Source organism: Pseudorca crassidens, chromosome 4, assembly GCF_039906515.1.
Source record: "Pseudorca crassidens isolate mPseCra1 chromosome 4, mPseCra1.hap1, whole genome shotgun sequence".
In the NCBI taxonomy this organism is placed as follows: domain Eukaryota; kingdom Metazoa; phylum Chordata; class Mammalia; order Artiodactyla; family Delphinidae; genus Pseudorca; species Pseudorca crassidens.
The window spans coordinates 108,253,112-108,270,960 of NC_090299.1; the positions used below are offsets into that span (position 1 = coordinate 108,253,112).

General features: G+C 40.4%; 1 protein-coding gene across 1 annotated transcript; it reads right to left on the bottom strand.

Moving 5' to 3' along the window:
- Window positions 1–1,403: 1,403 nt before the first annotated feature.
- LOC137223824 (serine/threonine-protein phosphatase with EF-hands 2-like) lies at window positions 1,404–17,829 on the bottom strand. The gene is made up of 4 exons (XM_067736296.1): window positions 17,736–17,829; window positions 16,642–16,805; window positions 15,608–15,695; window positions 1,404–13,170 (listed from the first exon to the last, which is right to left on the bottom strand). The coding sequence occupies exons 2-4, from the start codon at window positions 16,735–16,737 to the stop codon at window positions 12,968–12,970; spliced, it is 387 nt and encodes a 128-aa protein (XP_067592397.1). The 5' UTR covers window positions 16,738–16,805; window positions 17,736–17,829; the 3' UTR covers window positions 1,404–12,967.
- Window positions 17,830–17,849: the final 20 nt, after the last annotated feature.

Here is a 17,849-nt window from a genome sequence, read left to right on the forward strand (position 1 = left end):
AAACAGAGGTGTGTGTTTTTGTTTGCCTTTTGCCTAAGAAACTGGTGGAATGAAACTGACATTTAATCAGCTGGGAAAGCTCATGAAAGGAATAGATTTTGGGGGGAATATATTATTTTGGAAATGTTAAGTTTTGAGATGCCCATTAAATATCCAAGTGGAGAAGTATATATGTTCCGTCTGACACAAGGCTTCCTTGTGTCTGGTAATACTATTGGGGGTTATTTAGCAGTTTCCTCATCTAAATCTGAAAATGTTAGGTTTCTGAATTGGCCTCCCATATTTACAGTTACACTAGTACAAGTAGCAGTTAATGTCTTAGCAAATAATCACCCTTCCCTATTGCAGGGTAAACCAATTAGATATGCAGTATTGGAGCCTGGCTGCACCGTTAGAATCACCTGGGGAGCCTTTAAAACATTCTGATAAGCCCGGCCTCTTACTCAGAGATTTTGATTTAATTGTTCTGGAGTGGGGTCAGGGGCATCCTATGTTTTAAAAGCTCCCCAGATGATTTTAATGAGCAGTTAAGGCTAAATCACTGGATTAGAGTCATGATTTTGCTATTTCTTCCTAGAGCAATTTAAAAATTCCTTTTAAATTAAAACTCCCTTGAAACCAACCCCTTATTAATTCACTATGCAAATGGATAAAGGAAATTTTCTCTGAGCCTTGAATGTGCAAATAGGACTTGCCCACAGAACACAGAGCCTGAAGGGTGTAAACAGCAGTGAGGGCCCCTGAAGAAGGAGCCAGAGAAACTGCTTCCCAGAAAACTGATTAGAGTGAGAAGGGCCTGATGTGAACCTGTGACTATGCTAGCTAGACTCAAGGAAGGAACTCGGAGTTCAGCCGTTGACACTCCAAGCCTCACTACAACCAACCAATCCTGAACTGACAAGCCGAGGACTTGTTTAAACTGACCCATCATGTTACCTTGGGAAGCTTTGTGGCTTTTGCCTTTATACGCCCCACCCTTGCCTTTGGTTGGAGAGATGGTCTTCAGGGGCTCCTCTCCACAATATATTCCTATACATAGTAACCCCCCAGGGCTCTAACTCATCCTCTCTGAGTTGTTCTGAAGCCTCAGAGTCCTATTTACCTTTAATCGCAAAGAAGGGGCAGAGGGGAAACAACACATACTTCATTTGCTGAGTTTTAACTGTTTTCACGAGATATGTCAGACAGATATAAATGCGAATTCATTAGTATACTTGGTCTCTCAGTTCATGAATCAGGCAAGGTAAACACATGGGCCATATGTATTCACTAAAATATCTGAACTTTTCTCCAGACTGTACTCACTTTTCTGGAGTAATGGAATAAGAAAATGAAAAGTTTTCCAGGAAGCACAGTGTGTTGGTTTTCTACGCTGTGAAACAAATAACCACAAACGGAGTGGATTAGAACAACACACATTTATTATCTCACAGTTTCTGTGGGTCAAGAGTCTGGGCACAGCTTTACTGGATCTTCAGCTCAGGGTCTCACAAGCCTGCAGTCAAGGTGTTGGCCAGGAGGCCTTCTCACCGGGAGGCTCAACTACATCTGGAAGAAGCTGCTTCCAAGCTACGTCAGGTTGTTTGCAAAAGTTATTTCCTTGTATGAGTGAAGGCCCTGGCTTTTCATAGCCATCAGTTGGAAGCTGTCTGCAGATCCTCCAGGACACCCAAAGTTCCTTGCCATGTGGGTTCCCTCAACATGGCTCCTTGTTTCTGCAGTCCAGCAAAGAGAATCTCCTGTTCCACTCTACTAACATGGGATTTTATATAATGTAGCATAATCACAGGAGTAACACTCCATCACCTTTGCCGTATTCTATATTGCTCAAAAGCAAGTCACAGGTCCTGCCTGCAACACATGGAGAGGGGAAACACACAAAGGTGTGGCCACCAGGAGGCAGGATATCACTGGGGGCCCGGGGTCACCTCAGGGTGTGTTTGCCAAACAAGAAAAGAGGGCAGGAGAAACAGGGATTGTTTATAGTCAAACCAAACAAACCTAGTTTGTCCTGAAAAAACTGGAAAGGACAGTGGATGGAGCCAGGGATCAAGGGTTCTGGTCTTGGTTGTGTCATTAACTAGATTACATACCCAGCTGGACCTCAATTTCCTTACTTTACAAATGAGGTAGGGCAGATGCTAATCAAAGAAATGCATATTAAAATAGCAAGGAAGCACCATTGTTCACCTTTAGCAAAAATTAGAAATGACTGTACTCCAAGCTCGTGAGTTTTTAGTGAAACAACTATGCTTCGTCCTGGAAAGCAATCTGTCTTTAAAATGTTCACACCTGTGACGATTAATGTTATGTGTCAACTTGGCCATGGGGTGCCAAGATATCTGGTTAAATATTATTGCTGGGTATATCTGTGAGGGTGCTTCTGGATGAGATTAACATCTGAATCAGTAGACCGAGTAAAGCAGATTGGCCTCCCCAATGTGGGTGGGCCTCATCCAATTCATTTAAGTCCTGAATAGAATAAAAGGCTGAGCTCTTTGACAGGCTCCCAGATGCCCCAGCGCTCCGTGCCCCCGCCACCGGGTCCGCAGGCCAGTCCGGTCCCTGGGATACGCCGGGTGGGCAGCCTCGGCTCTGGCCCGCCAAGAAAGGCCTGGTAACGTTGGCCCGGCTCTGGGTTCGAATCCACCTCCTTCACTGGCTGGCTCTGTGACCTTGGGCCGGGCCCCTCGCCCGAGTCCAGGTGACTCATTGGGAAGAGAATGACCCTCCTCGTGGGCTAGGCGGTTCCAGAGGGCACCTGGAAAGTGCTGGCCTGGGCCGCCGTCGGGTGGGGGACCACCGTGGGTGCTGCGGCTACCACGAACCGGCAGACCTCGATGTTAACTTAGAACCACTGGCCCGGAGGCGCCCTTCCGAGCTCGCCCTCTCCCTGAGGTCCTGTGCAGCCGTCGCCCGGTCTCCCGGTGCCTTGCAACCCTGCACGGTCCCAGGGCGGTCCAGCCATTTCTCACGACCTCGCAATCACCCCTCTGCAAGGGCCACGAACCCCGTCAGACACTCTCGGGCCTTCCAGTGGCGCCGCTCCATCTGGATCCTCCTTCCAGGGCCCCTTGCCCATCATCAGCAAGCCCCAGAGCACAGGGTGATACAGTCAACAGTCCCTCTGGTGCCTGGGGACAGCAGCAGCCTCTCTGAGGAGGTGAGCTGAACCAGAGCCAATCACCATCAGAGCAAAGGACTTTCAGCAGTGCGAGACTCAAGCAGGGGAAAGCTCAGCATGTCCCAGGAACCAACAAAAGCACGCCTCTCTACACTTGGAGTCATCGTGTTCCAAGTACTCAGCAGCCACATGTGGGTCATGGCAACTGTATTAGACAGCAACCTATAATTTTTTACTCAGAAACAAAAATATCACGCAAGAATGAAGATAGCAGAGTAGAAGGACGTGCTCTCACTCCCTCTTGTGAGAACACCAGAATCACAACTAGCTGCTAGACAGTCATCAACAGGAGGACATTGGAACTCACCAAAAAAGACACCCCACATCCAAAGACAAAGGAGAAGCCACAATGAGACGGTAGGAGGGGCGCAATCACAGTAAAATCAAATCCCATAACTGCTGGGTGGGTGACTCACAGACTGGAGAACACTTATACCACAGAAGTCCACCCACTGGAGTGAAGGTTCTGAGCCCCACGTCAGGCTTCCCAACCTGGGGGTCCGGCAACGGGAGGAGGAATTCCTAGAGAATCAGACTTTGAAGGCTAGTGGGATTTGATTGCAGGACTTCAACAGGACTGGGGGAAACAAAGACTCCACTCTTGGAGGGGACACACAAAGTAGTGTGCGCATTGGGACACAGGGGAAAGAGCAGTGACCCCAGGGGAGACTGAACCAGACCTACCTGCTAGTGTTGGAGGGTCTCCTGCAGAGGCGGGACATGGCTGTGGCTCACTGTGGGGACAAGGACACTGGCAGCAGAAGTTCCGGGAAGTACACCTTGGCATGAGCCTTCCCAGAGTCCGCCATTAGCCCCACCAAAGAGCCCAGGTAGGCTCTACTGTTGGGTTGCCTCAGGCCAAACAACCAACAGGGAGGGAACACAGCCTCACCCTCAGCAGTCAAGCAGATTAAAGTTTTACTGAGTGCTGCCCACCAGAGCAACAGTTAACTCTACCTACCACCAGTCCCTCCCATCAGGAAACTTGCACAAGCCTCTTAGATAGCCACATCCACCAGAGGGCAGACAGCAGAAGCAAGAGGAACTACAAACCTGGAGCCTGTGGGAAAAAAACACATTCACAGAAAGAGAGACAAGATGAAAAGGCAGAGGACTATGTACCAGATGAAGGAACAACATAAAACCCCAGAAAAACAACTAAATGAAGTGGAGACAGGCAACCTTCCAGAAAAAGAGTACAGAATAATGATAGTGAAGATGATCCAGGACCTCAGAAAAAGAATGGAGGCAAAGATCGAGAAGATGCAAGAAATGTTTAACAAAGACCTACAAGGATTAAAGAACAGAGATGAACAATACAATAACTGAAATGAAAACTACACTAGAAGGAATCAATAGCAGAATAACTGAGGCAGCAGAATGGATAAGTGACCTGGAAGATAGAATGGTGGAATGCACTGCTGTGGGACAGAATAAAGAAAAAATAATGAAAAGAAATGAAGACAGCCTAAGAGACCTCTGGGACAACATTAAATGCAAAAACATTCACATTATAGGGGTCCCAGAAGGCAAAGAGACAGAGAAAGGACCAGAGAAAATATTTGAAGATATTATAGTCAAAAATTTCCCTAACATGGGAAAGGAAATAGCCACCCAAGTCCAGGAAGTGCAGCGAGTCCCATACAGGATAAATCCAAGGAGAAACACGCTGAGACACATAGTAATCAAATTGGCAAAAATTAAAGACAAAGAAAAATTGAAAGCAGCAAAGAAAAAGGACAACATACAAAGGAACTCCCATAAGGTTAACAGCTGATTTCTCAGCAGAAACTCTACAAGCCAGAAGGGAGTGGCATGATATACTTAAAGTGATGAAAGGGAAGAACCTACAACCAAGATTACTCTACCCAGCAAGGATCTCATTCAGATTCCATGGAGAAATCAAAAGATTTACAGACAGGCAAAAGTTAAGAGAATTCAGCACCACCAAACCAGCTCTACAACAAATGCTAAAGGAACTTCTCTACGTGGGAAACACAAGAGAAGAAGAGGACCTACAAAAACAAACCCAAAACAATTAAGAAAATGGTCATAGGAACATACATATCGATAATTACCTTAAATGTTAATGGATTAAATGCTCCAACCAAAAGACACAGGCTTGCTGAATGGAGACAAAAACAAGACCCATCTATATGCTGTCTACAAGAGACCCACTTCAGACCTAGAGACACATACAGACTGAAAGTGAGGGGATGGAAAAAGGTATTCCATGAAAATGGGAATCAAAAGAAACCTGGAGTAGCAATACTCATATCAGATAAAATAGACTTTAAAATAAAGAATGTGACAAGAGACAAGGAAGGACACTACATAATGATCAAGGGATCAATCCAAGAAGAAGATATAACAATTATAAATATATATGCACCCAACGTACGAGCACCTCAATACATAAGGTGACTGCTAACAGCGCTAAAAGAGGAAATCGACAGTAACACAATAATAGTGGGGGACTTTAACACCTCACTTACACCAATGGACAGATCATCCAAAATGAAAATAAGGAAACAGAAGCTTTAAATGACACAATAAACCAGATAGATTTAATTGATATTTATAAGACATTCCATCCAAAAACAGCAGATTACACTTTCTTCTCAAGTGTGCACGGAACATTCTCCAGGATAGATCACATCTTGGGTCACAAATCAAGCCTCAGTAAATTTAAGAAAATTGAAATCATATCAAGCATCTTTTCTGACCACAACGCTATGAGATGAGAAATGAATTACAGGGGGAAAAAATTAACACAAACACATGGAGGCTAAACAATACGTTACTAAATAACCAAAAGATCTGTGAAAAATCAAAGAGGAAATAAAAAAATACCTAGAGACAAATGACAATGAATACACGATGATCCAAAACCTATGGGATGCAGCAAAAGCAGTTCTAGGAGGGAAGTTTATAGCTATACAATACTACCTCAAGAAACGAGAAAAGTCTCAAATAAACAATCTAACATTACACCTAAAGGAACTAGAGAAAGATGAACAAACAAAACCTAAAGTTAGCAGAAGGAAAGAAATCAAGATCAGAGTAGAAATAAATGAAATAGAAACAAAGAACACAATAGCAAAGATCAATAAAACTAAAAGCTGGTTCTTTGAGAAGATAAACAAAATTGCTAAATCATTAGCCAGACTGATCAAGAAAAAGAGGGAGAGGACTCAAATCAAGAAAATTAGAAATGAAAAAGGAGAAGTTACAACAGACACTGCAGAAATACAAAACATCCTAAGAGACTAGGACAAGCAACACTATGCCAATAAAATGGACAACCTGGAAGAAACGGACAAATTCTTAGAAAGGTATAACCTACCAAGACTGAACCAGGAAGAAATAGAAAATATGAACAGAACAATCACAAGTAAGTGAAATTGAAACTGTGATTAAAAATCTTCCAACAAACAAAAGTCCAGGACCAGATGGCTTCACAGGGGAATTCATTCAAACATTTAGAGAAGACCTAACATTCATCCTTCTCAAACTCTTTCAAAAAATTGCAGAGGAAGAAACACTCCCACACTCATTCTATGAGGCCACCATCACCCTGATACCAAAACCAGACAAAGATCCTACAAAAAAAGAAAATTACAGACCAATATCACTGATGAATATAGATGCAAAAATCCTCAACAAAATACTAGCAAACAGAATTCAACAGCACATTAAAAGGATCATACACCGTGATTGAGTGGGGTTTATTCCAGGGATGCAAGGATTCTTTGATATATGCATATCAATCAATGTGATACACCATATTAACAAACTGAAGAATAAAACCATATGATCATCTCAATAGGTGCAGAAAAAGCTTTTGACAAAATTCAACAACAATTTATGATAAAAACTCTCCAGAAAGTGGGCACAGAGGGAACCTACCTCAACATAATAGAGGCCGTATGCAACACACCCACAGCAAACATGATTCTCAATTGTGAAAAACTGAAAGCATTTCCTCTAAGTTCAGGAACAAGACAAGGATGTCCAGTCTCACCACTATTATTCAACATAGTTTTGGCAGCCCTAGCCATGGCAATCAGAGAAGAAAAAGAAATACAAATTGGAAAAGAAGAAGTAAAACTGTCACTGTTTGCAGATGATATGATACTATACATAGAGAATCCTAAAAATGCCACCAGAAAGCTACTAGAGCTAATCAATGAATTTGGTAAATTTGCAAGATACAAAACTAGTGCACAGAAATCTCTTGCATTCATATACACTAATGATGAAAAATCTGAAAGAGAAATTAAGGAAACACTCCCATTTACCATTGCAACAAAAAGAATAAAATACCTAGGAATAAACCTACCTAGGGAGACAAAAGACCTGTATGCAGAAAACTATAAGACACTGATGAAAGAAGTTAAAGAAGATACCAACAGATGGAGAGATATACCATGTTCTTGGATTGGAAGAATCAATATTGTGAAAATGACTATACTACCCAAAGCAATCTGCAGATTCAGTGCAATCCCTATCATATTACCAATGGCATTTTTTACAGAACTAGAACAGGAAGTCTTAAAATTTGTATGGAGACACATAAGACCCCGAATAGCCAAAGCAGTCTTGAGGGAAAAAAACAGAGCTGGAGGAATCAGACTCCCTTACTTCAGACTTTACTAGAAAGCTACAGTCATCAAGACAATATGGTACTTGTACAAAAACAGTAACATAGATCAATGGAACAGGATAGAGAGCCCAGAGAAAAACACACACACCGATGGCCAACTAATCTATGACAAAGTTGGCAAGGATATACAATGGAGAAAAGACAGTCTCTTCAATAAGTGGTGCTGGGAAAACTGGACAGCTACATGTAAAAGAATGAAATTAGAACACTCCCTAACACCATACACAAAAATAAACTCAAAATGGTTTCGATACCTAACTGTAAGACCGGACACTATAAAACTCTTAGAGGAAAACATAAGAAGAACACTCTTGGACATAAATCAGAGCAAGATCTTCTTTGATCCACCTCCTAGAGTAATGGTAATAAAAACAAAAATAAACAAATGGGACCTAATGAAGCTTCAAAGCTTTTGCACAGCAAAGGAAACCATAAACAAGACAAAAAGACAACCTTCAGAATGAGGGAAAATATTTGCAAATGAATTAACAGACAAAGGATTAATCTCCAAAATATATAAACAGCTCATGCAGCTCAATATTGAAAAAACAAACAACCCAATCCAAAAATGGGCACAAGGGGGCTTCCCTGGTGGCACAATGGTTGAGAATCTGCCTGCCAATGCAGGGGACACGGGATCGAGCCCTGGTCTGGGAAGATCCCACATGCCGCGGAGCACCTGGGCCCGTGAGCCACAATTACTAAGCCTGCGCCTCTGGAGCCTGTGCTCTGCAACAAGAGAGGCCGTGATAGTGAGAGGCCCGCGCACCGCAATGAAGAGTGGCCCCCGCTTGCCACAACTAGAGAAAGCCCTCGCACAGAAACGGAGACTCGACACAGCCATAAATAAATAAAATTGGTCCTGGTTTAAAAAAAAAAAAAAATGGGCAGAAGACCTAAATAGACATTTCTCCAAAGAAGATATACAGGTGGCCAAGAAGCACATGAAAAGCTGCTTAACATCACTAATTATTACAGAAATGCAAATCAAAACTACAATGAGGTATCACCTCACACCAATTAGAATGGGCATCATCAGAAAATCTACAAACAACAAATGCTGGAGAGGGTGTGGAGAAAAGGGAACCCTCTTGCACTGTTGGTGGGAATGCAAATTGATACAGCCGCTATGGAGAACAGTATGGAGGTTCCTTAAAAAAACTAAAAATAGAATTACCATATGACTCAGAAATCCCACTACTGGCATATACCCAGAGAAAACCATAATTAAAAAAGACACATGCACCCCAATGTTCATTGCAGCACTATTTACAATAGCCAGGTCATGGAAGCAACCTAAATGTCCATTGACAGACGAATGGATAAAGAAGATGTGGTACATATATACAATGGAATATTACTCAGCCATAAAAAGGAACGAAATTGAGTCATTTTTTGAGACATGGATGGATCTAGAGACTGTCATGCAGAGTGAAGTAAGTCAGAAAGAGAAAAAAAATATCGTCTATTAACGCATGTATGTGGAACGTAGAAAAATGGTACAGATGAACCGATTTGCAAGGCAGAAGTTGAGACACAGATGTAGAGAACAAACGTATTGACATGTATATACTGATGTGTATAAAATTGATGACTAATAAGAACCTGCAGTATAAAAAAATAAAAGTAAAAAAAAGGCTGAGTAAGAAAAAATTCTTTCTCTCTGCTTGACAGTCTTTAAGCTGGAATATTGGTCTTCTCCTGCCTTCAGACTCAGACCTGAACCACACCATCAACTCTCCGGGGTCTCCAGCTTGCTAACTGCAGATCTTGGGACTTCTCAGCTGCCATAATCACATGAGCCTTACAGTAAATCTTTTTATAGACTCTCCAACATTTGACAAAGTAATCTGATTCCTGGGAGTCTAGCCTAAGAAAATGTATAATTCAAGAGCTTTTTATGAAACAAGCTATGTGCACAAAGTTATTAACCATAGTATTATTTATAATAATTAAAAACTGGAAACAATATACATGTTTAACAATTGGAGCATGGCTGAATAGATTATATTGCATCTATTTGAAATTATGCAGCCATTAAAGGAATAATCATGAAGAGTATGTAGCAACACAGATGTCAATTTATAAAACAAAAGCAGAACATTAAATTATATAAACATTTTAGTTTTAACAAGAAAAAGTAAATAATGAAAAGAATCCATATGTTTGGGTCATGGGATTACACAAACAATTTTTCACAACTTTCCTTTACCAACAAGACATTATAAAAACAATAAATAAAAGGTATACAATAAAGGGGTTGAATTATCAGTGGTTCTTAAGTGGGATAGACTTCAGAATTTTAAAATACTTATACCTGGGTCCTACCTTGCGAAAATTCTGAAATGGGATAGGGCACCTATGTATTTAAAAGTATGCAGAAACACTCTAACCTCATCCCCACCCCCAAATACACAGGTGATTATTATTTTTTATTGAAGTATATTTGATTTATAATATTGTGTTAATTTGTGCTGTAGAGCAAAGTAACCCAGCTATACACATATATACATTCTTTTTTATATTATTTTCCATTACGGTTTATCCCAGGATACTGAATATAATTCCCTGTGCTATACAATAGGACCTTGTTGTTTATCAATTCTGTAAGTAATAGTTTGCATCTACTAACCCCAAACTCGCAGTCCATCCCTCCCCTTCTCTCCCATCCCTTTGGCAACCACAAGTCTGTTCTCTATATTTGTGATTCTGTTTCTGTTTCATAGATAGGTTCATTTGTGCCATATTTTAGATTCCACATATAAGTGATATCATATGGTATTTGTCTTTCTCTTTCTGACTTACTTCACTTAGTATGATAATCTCCAGTTGCATCCATGTTGCTGCAAATGGCATTATTTCCCTCTTCTTTATGGCTGAGTAGTATTCCATTGTATATATGTACCACATCTTCTTTATCCATTCATCTGTCGATGGACATTTAGGTTGTTTCCATGTCTTGGCTATTATGAATAATGCTGCTATGAACATAGGGGTGCATGTATCTTTTTGAATTATAGTTTTGTCTGGATATATGCCCAGGGAGTGGGATTGCTGGATAATATGGTAATTCTATTTTTAGTTTTCTGAGGAACCTCCATACTATTTTCCATAGTGGCTGCACCAACTTACATTCCCACCAAGAGTGTAGGAGCGTTCCCTTTTTTCCACGCCCTCTCCAGCATTTGTTATTTGTAGACTTGCTAAAGAACCACCTTAGCAAGCACCACTCGCTAAAGAAACTGTCTTTTTCTCATTTTATAGCCTTGCTTCCTTTGTCAAAGATTCACCTTAGGTGTGTGGGTTTATTACTGGGGTCTCTATTGTGTCCCATTGATCCATATGTCTGTTTTTGTGCCAATACCACACTGTTTTGATTACTGTAGCTTTGTAGTATTGTTTGAAGTCTGGGAGGGTTATGCCTCCTCCTTTGTTCTTTTTTATTTTTTAATTTTTATTTATTTATTTATTTATGGCTGTGTTGGGTCTTCATTGCTGCGTGAGGGCTTTTCTCTTATTGCGGCAAGCGGGGGCTACTCTTTGTTGCGGTACACGGGCTTCTCATTGCAGTGGCTTCTCTCGTTGTGGAGCACAGGCTCTAGGAGCATGAGCTTCAGTAGTTGTGGCGTGCAGGCTCAGTAGTTGTGGCTCACAGACTTAGTTGCTCCATGGCATGTGGGATATTCCTGGACCAGGGCTCAAACCTGTGTCCCCTGCATTGGCAGGTGGATTCTTAACCACTGCGCCACCAGGGAAGCCTCCTCTTTTGTTCTTTTTCCTTAGGATTGCTTTGGCAATTCAGGATCTTTATGGTTCCATATAAATTTTGGGATTATTTGTTTTAGTTCTGTGAAAAATGTCATGGGTAATTTGATAGGGATCACATTAAATCTGTAGATTGCTTTGGGTAGTATGGCCATTTTCACAATATTAATTCTTCCAGGCCAAGAGCATGGGATATCTTTCATTTCTTTGAATCATCTTTAACTTCCTTTATTAATGTTTTATAGTTCTCAGCATATCAGTCTTTCACCTCCTTGGTCCGGTTTATTCCTAAGTATTTTATTTTTTTTTGGTGTGATTTTAAAACATATTGTGTTTTTACATTCCCTTTCTGATATTTCATTGCTGGTGTAAAGAAATGCAACGAATTTCTGTATGTTACTCTTGTATCCTGCTACCTTGCTGAATTCATTGATCAGTTCCAGTAGGTTTTGTGTGGAGTCTTTAGGGTTTTCTATATATGGTATCATGTCATCTGCATATGATGACAATTTTACCTATTCCCTGCCAATTTGGATACCTTTTATTTCTTTTCTGATTGCTTTGGCTATGACTTCCAATACTATGTTGAATAGAAGTGTTGAGAGTGGGCATCCTTGTCTCGTTCCAGATATTCACGGTAAGTCTTTCAGCTTTTCACCATTGAGTATTATATTGGCTGTGGGTTTGTCATAAATAGCTTTTATTATGTTGAGATATGTTCCTTCTATACCCATTTTGGTAAGAGTTTTTATCATGAATGAATGTTGAATTTTGTCAGATGCTTCTTCTGTATGTATTGAGATGATTATGTGGTTTTTGTCTTTTCTTTTGTTGATGTGGTGTATCACACTGATTTGCGTATGTTGAACCAAACTTGTGAACTTGGGATGAATCCCACTTGGTCGTGGTGTATGATCTTGTTTACGCATTGCTGGATTCAGTTTGATAATTTTTTTTGATAATTTTTGCATCTATATTCATCAAAGATATCGGCCTGTAACTTTCTTTTTTGGTGGTATCTTTGTCTGGTTTTGGTATCAGGATGATGGTGGCTTCATAGCATGTTTTTGGGAGTGTTCCCTCCTCTTGAATCTTTTGGAAGAGTTTGAGAAGGATTGGTAAAAGTTCTTCTTCGTATGTTTGGTAGAATTCACCTGAATACACAGGTGATTCTGATGCATACTGGTAGGCAAATTCTCAGCATAAAGTTCCACAAAGCTATGGAGAATAAGGGAGATATTCCCACAATGAGCTCAGCATTGCTTACAAGGCACCTTGGACGATGGGGACCAGACTGGCCTTAGTGTATTATCTGGGCTGCTGCAGTCACTGTTATTAGTGTTTGTGGCTTGTCAGCAATCTGATGCATAACCCTTTGAGCAGGATTGCTCCACAAGGCGGAAGGCCTCCAGGAACTCATTGATGTCAATGTGGCCATCTTTGTTGAAGTCAATGCTCCGGGCAAGGTCACAGATGCAGTCGTCAGTGACATCAATGTTCATATGAGAGCTGAACAGCTTCCAAGTCTGCCTGAACTCGTCCAGTGAAATGAACCCTTACCAGAGAAAGCAAGTCACTTTAGTGAGTCAGTCTAGTTTTCAGTGCTCATTTCCTCTGACATTCTTGCAAGGATACCTGCTTCCTACCGTTAAACAAAGGCACCCAAGGCCTAGAATCCACTTTAAACTCCCAAGAGGATAGTACTGAACCACTTAATCAGTGGTTCTGAGCGGGAAGCAATAGTGTTCCTCTCCTTATAGGGACATTTAGAAATGTTTTGAGACATTTTTGATTGTCATGACTGGGGTGGGGGTAGGGTGTTACTGCATCTAGTAGGTAAAGGCCAGGGATGTTACTAAACACCCTAAAATGTACAGGATGGGCACCAAAACAAAGAATTACTCAAGCCAAGATGTAAGTAATGCCACTGCTGAGAAACCCTGCATTAAATCATCCTAAACATACGCTAATTTAATCTGCTTGTAAAAAGGTTTTGGACCTATACATCTATGGTCAGTTGAATTTTTTTTTTCCTTTCTTGGGCTGCACCACGTTGCTTGCGGGACCTTAGTTCCCTAGCCAGGGATCAAATCCGTGCCCTCCTCAGTGAAAGCATGGAGTTCTAACCACTGGACAGCCAGGGAATTCCCTCAGTTGACTATTTACGAGGGTTCCAAGACCATTCAACAGGTGAAGGATAATTTTTTCAACAGATGGTAGGGGACAACTGGATATCCACATGCAAAAAATGAAGCTAGACCCCTACCTTGCACTGCAAACAAAAATTAACTCAAAATGGATCAAAGACCCAACTGTAAGAGCTAAAACTGTAAAACTCTTGGATGAATACATAGGTGTTAAGTCCTTATGATCTTCAGTTACTAGTTTTTCTTAGATATGACACCAAAAACACAAAAAATAAGAGAAAAAATAAATTGGACTTTTTAAAAACTTTTGTGCATCAGAAAACACTACCAAAAAAGTGAAGAGATAACCCATAAAATCAGAGAAAATATTTGTAAATCATATATCTGATAATGGCCTAATATCCAGAATATACAAAGAACTCTTACAACTCAACAATAAAAAGAAAACCCAATTAAAAGATGGGCAAAGGATTTGAATAGACATTTCTTCAAAGGAGATATACAAAGTTCCAATAAGCACATGAAAAGATGCTGAATATTATTAGTTATTAAGGACATTCAAATCAAAACCATAATGAGATATTTCACACCCAGTAGGATGGCTGTAAAAAAAAATTTTTTTAATGGAGGATAACAAGTGTTGGTGAGAATGTGGAGAAATTGGAACCCTCTTACAATGTCAGTAGGAGTGTAAAATGGTATAGCCACTGTGAAAAAACAGTTTGACAGTTCCCCCAAAAGTGAAACATTGTTTTACCATATGGTCCAGCAATTGCACTCCTGGGAATACATCCAAGAGAACTGAAAACATATGTTCACACACAAAGTTGTATATGAATGTTCATAACAACATTATTCATAACAGCCAAAAAGTGGAAAAAATCCAAATGTCTATCAACTGATGAACGGATAAACAAAATGTGATATAGCCATACAATGGAATATTATCCAGCTATAAACAGAAATAAAGTGATACATGCTACAACATGGGTGAACCTTGAAAACATGCTAAATGAAAGAAGCCAGACACCAAAGGCCATGTATCATACACGTCTATTTATATGAAATGTCCGTAATAGGCAAATTCATAGAGACAGAAGCAGATTAATGGTTGCCAGGGACTGGTGGAGAAGGAACAGGGGATGGGGAGTGACTGCTAATCGGTATAGGTTTCTTTTTAGGGTGACGAAAACGTTGTAAAATTAGATAGCGATAATAGTTACACAAGCTTGTGAATATACTAAAAGAGCACGGAACTGCACGTTACAAATGGGTAAATTATATGGTATGTGAATTGTATCTCAAAAAAAGTAATAATATTTGCACGTTATAAATGGGTAAATTATATGGTATGTGAATTGTATCTCAAAAAAAGTAATACTATTTGAAAAGGCCTTTGGAACAATGAGGAAACAGGTGAGGGTATACAGGACCTCCCTGGACATTTTTTTGCAACTCCTTGTGAATCTATAATTATTTAAAAATTTAAAATTTTGAAAAATAATACTTTGGGAGTAAGATTGCAAAAGGCTTTCTGTTCTAGACACTCTTCGTTCCTTTGTGGCTACTTTGATAGAAGGGATAAGGGATATCATAACTATTATAATTCTTCCTATAAGAAGTTCTCATTCAGTTTGTCTTCATTCTTCTCTGCCCAACCCCTCTTCTGTAGGGACAGCTCATGTTGCTCAAATACTATCCTAGTTTCTGCCCATTTATAAGCACTGCCACTAATTTTGCTCCAAAAGCGCTTGAGTAGAAAGGTAAATAATCAGGGAGGAGACTAAAAGGTGGGAGGTAAAATACTTGCTGTGTCAGAAGTGGCAGGATAACGAGCGCCTTTACCTGAATGATCACTGTCTATGATCCTAAAAATGGTCTCCAGGTTGGATCGGTTTCGATACAGTGCTTCCAGCAAACTTGATTGTATATTCTGCAAGAAAAAACTCATTTTCCTTCTATCTTTTATGTGTAGGCTTCTCCTAATAGATAATTAACACACAAGCAACCCTGACAATAAGACTCTTGAAAGAACCTGAAGATGTTTTATGATCCCTCCACTCCAGCCCCCTTCAGCCTACTAAATAATCTGATGGTTTAAGAAATACCTAGTCCATGATGAAAATGTTCTAAAATTGACCATGGTGATGGTTGCACACATCTGCAAATATATTAAAAACCATTGAACACTTTAAATGGGTGAACTGCATGATATATGAATTATACTGCAATAAAGCTGTTTTTTTAAAAAGTACATAGCCCAAGGCCTCCCATACATTACATATAAGCATTTACCGAACAAATACAGGGTTTTTTTTTTTTTTGTACGCGGGCCTCTCACTGCTGTGGCCTCTCCCGCTGCGGAGCACAGGCTCCGGATGCACAGGCTCAGTGGCCATGGCTCACGGTCCCAGCTGCTCTGCGGCATGTGGGATCTTCCCGGACCGGGGCACGAACCCGTGTCCTCTGCATCGGCAGGCGGACTCTCAACCACTGCGCCACCAGGGAAGCCCACAAATACCTTCTTAAATAGGGGAAGCAGCGTCATGTCAAGGAAATCAGTCAGACCTGGGTTTGAGTTCTAGTTCTATAACTTAGAAACTCTATTATCCTAGGCAGGTTATCTAATCCTTGTGACCAGTGTTCTCTTGGGTATGTTGGTGCTGATTATACCCACCTCTTGGAGGTGGTTTTGAGGATAAACTGAGGCAATATGTGTAGGTCACTTAACACAAAGTCTGACACATAGAAACTCAACGAATAGTTGTTTGCATTCATCTTCCTTTTGGGGTTCTCAATATTTGGTTATGATTCAAAGTTCTCCATAAGGGGCTTTACGGTCCACAGTATGCCTTCATCCACCCTTTTCACACCCTTACCTCATGGCTGAATTGTTCTTTGGCCAAGTTTTTCAGCCAGGACTTGTATTCCAGCTTGTTATCTGTCAAGCTGCTCACCAGCTGTGGCCTCAGCATCCGCCATGGCAGTCCTAGATGCAACACAGACTCCACGGCTGCTGCCCAGTCACTCAGGGTGATTAGACCTACAGGAAAGAGCTAACTTGTTGACTCATCACCTACAAATCTTTTATCCTGACATTCTTCTTACTATCAGTAGATAATAGAAGTAATGAGTACTGTCACTGTTTTTCTTGGTTATGGTAGAGTTGGCTGGAAAGTAGGGTTGCCAGAGAAAATACAGGATGCCCAGTAGATCTGATTTTCAGACAGACTATAAGTATGTCCCAAATATTGCACGGGACATACTTATATTTAAAAACTATTTGTTGTCTATAATTCAAACGTAATTAGGCATTCTGTTTTTATTTGCCAAATCTATTTGGCAATACTACTGGAAGTCACACAAGACTCTTGTAAATAATATCATAAAACACTATATATATATGTATATATATACACACACACAATACATATACACAGACACACACACATGTATACATAGCATTGGTTATTTCTATGTGTACGAAAAGATAGTGCTATGATTTTATGACTGTTACTGCTATTTTTTAATAGGGCTACATGTAGTCAATGTCCATTAGACATTCCACTGAGTTGAGAAAAGACAAAATTTCCAGCTTGGATAATAGAACAAGGAACAGACAAGCACACACTTAACAGTGAGAAACCAAATCATTGATCTTTTGTTAGTCTTGGACCCACTCTGGTAACCTGTCCCCCTGTTTCTTTTTGCTTAGTTCTGGCCTTGTCACCCTTCCCTGGATTCCATTTCTTTTCACCAGCTTTGTTTATATTTAGCTAAGTTCACATTCTTCTAAAAGCTTAGAATTTATGAATTTAGGAACGATAACTAGGATGTTAAGTTGAATAAGGGAAGACGTCTTCAGAAAGGTCTTCTGGTCATTTAAACAAATATTTATTTGCTAATTACCTGAAACAGAGGGTTTTTTGGCCAGCTGCCCTCCTCTATGAATATTTCACTTGATTAGTCTTACCAGTTTTATCTTTATCATGCTTCTTAAATTCAACAAGAAGATCTGAGGAATGGGCAAATAACTTTTCACGTAGGGCTCTCAGAGCTGACTCCCCAACTCTGCTAATCCTGGGAC

What these genes read in the sequence shown, in the direction of transcription:
- LOC137223824 (XM_067736296.1), bottom strand. Translation starts at nt 16,737, where the DNA reads ATGCTGAGGCCACAGCTGGTGAGCAGCTTGACAGATAACAAGCTGGAA. An exon ending in AAGAACAATTCAGCCATGAG is followed by an intron (nt 15,696 to 16,641) that starts GTAAGGGTGTGA and finishes TTTTTCTTGCAG; the next exon opens with AATATACAATCAAGTTTGCT. An exon ending in CATAGACAGTGATCATTCAG is followed by an intron (nt 13,171 to 15,607) that starts GTAAAGGCGCTC and finishes TTCTCTGGTAAG; the next exon opens with GGTTCATTTCACTGGACGAG.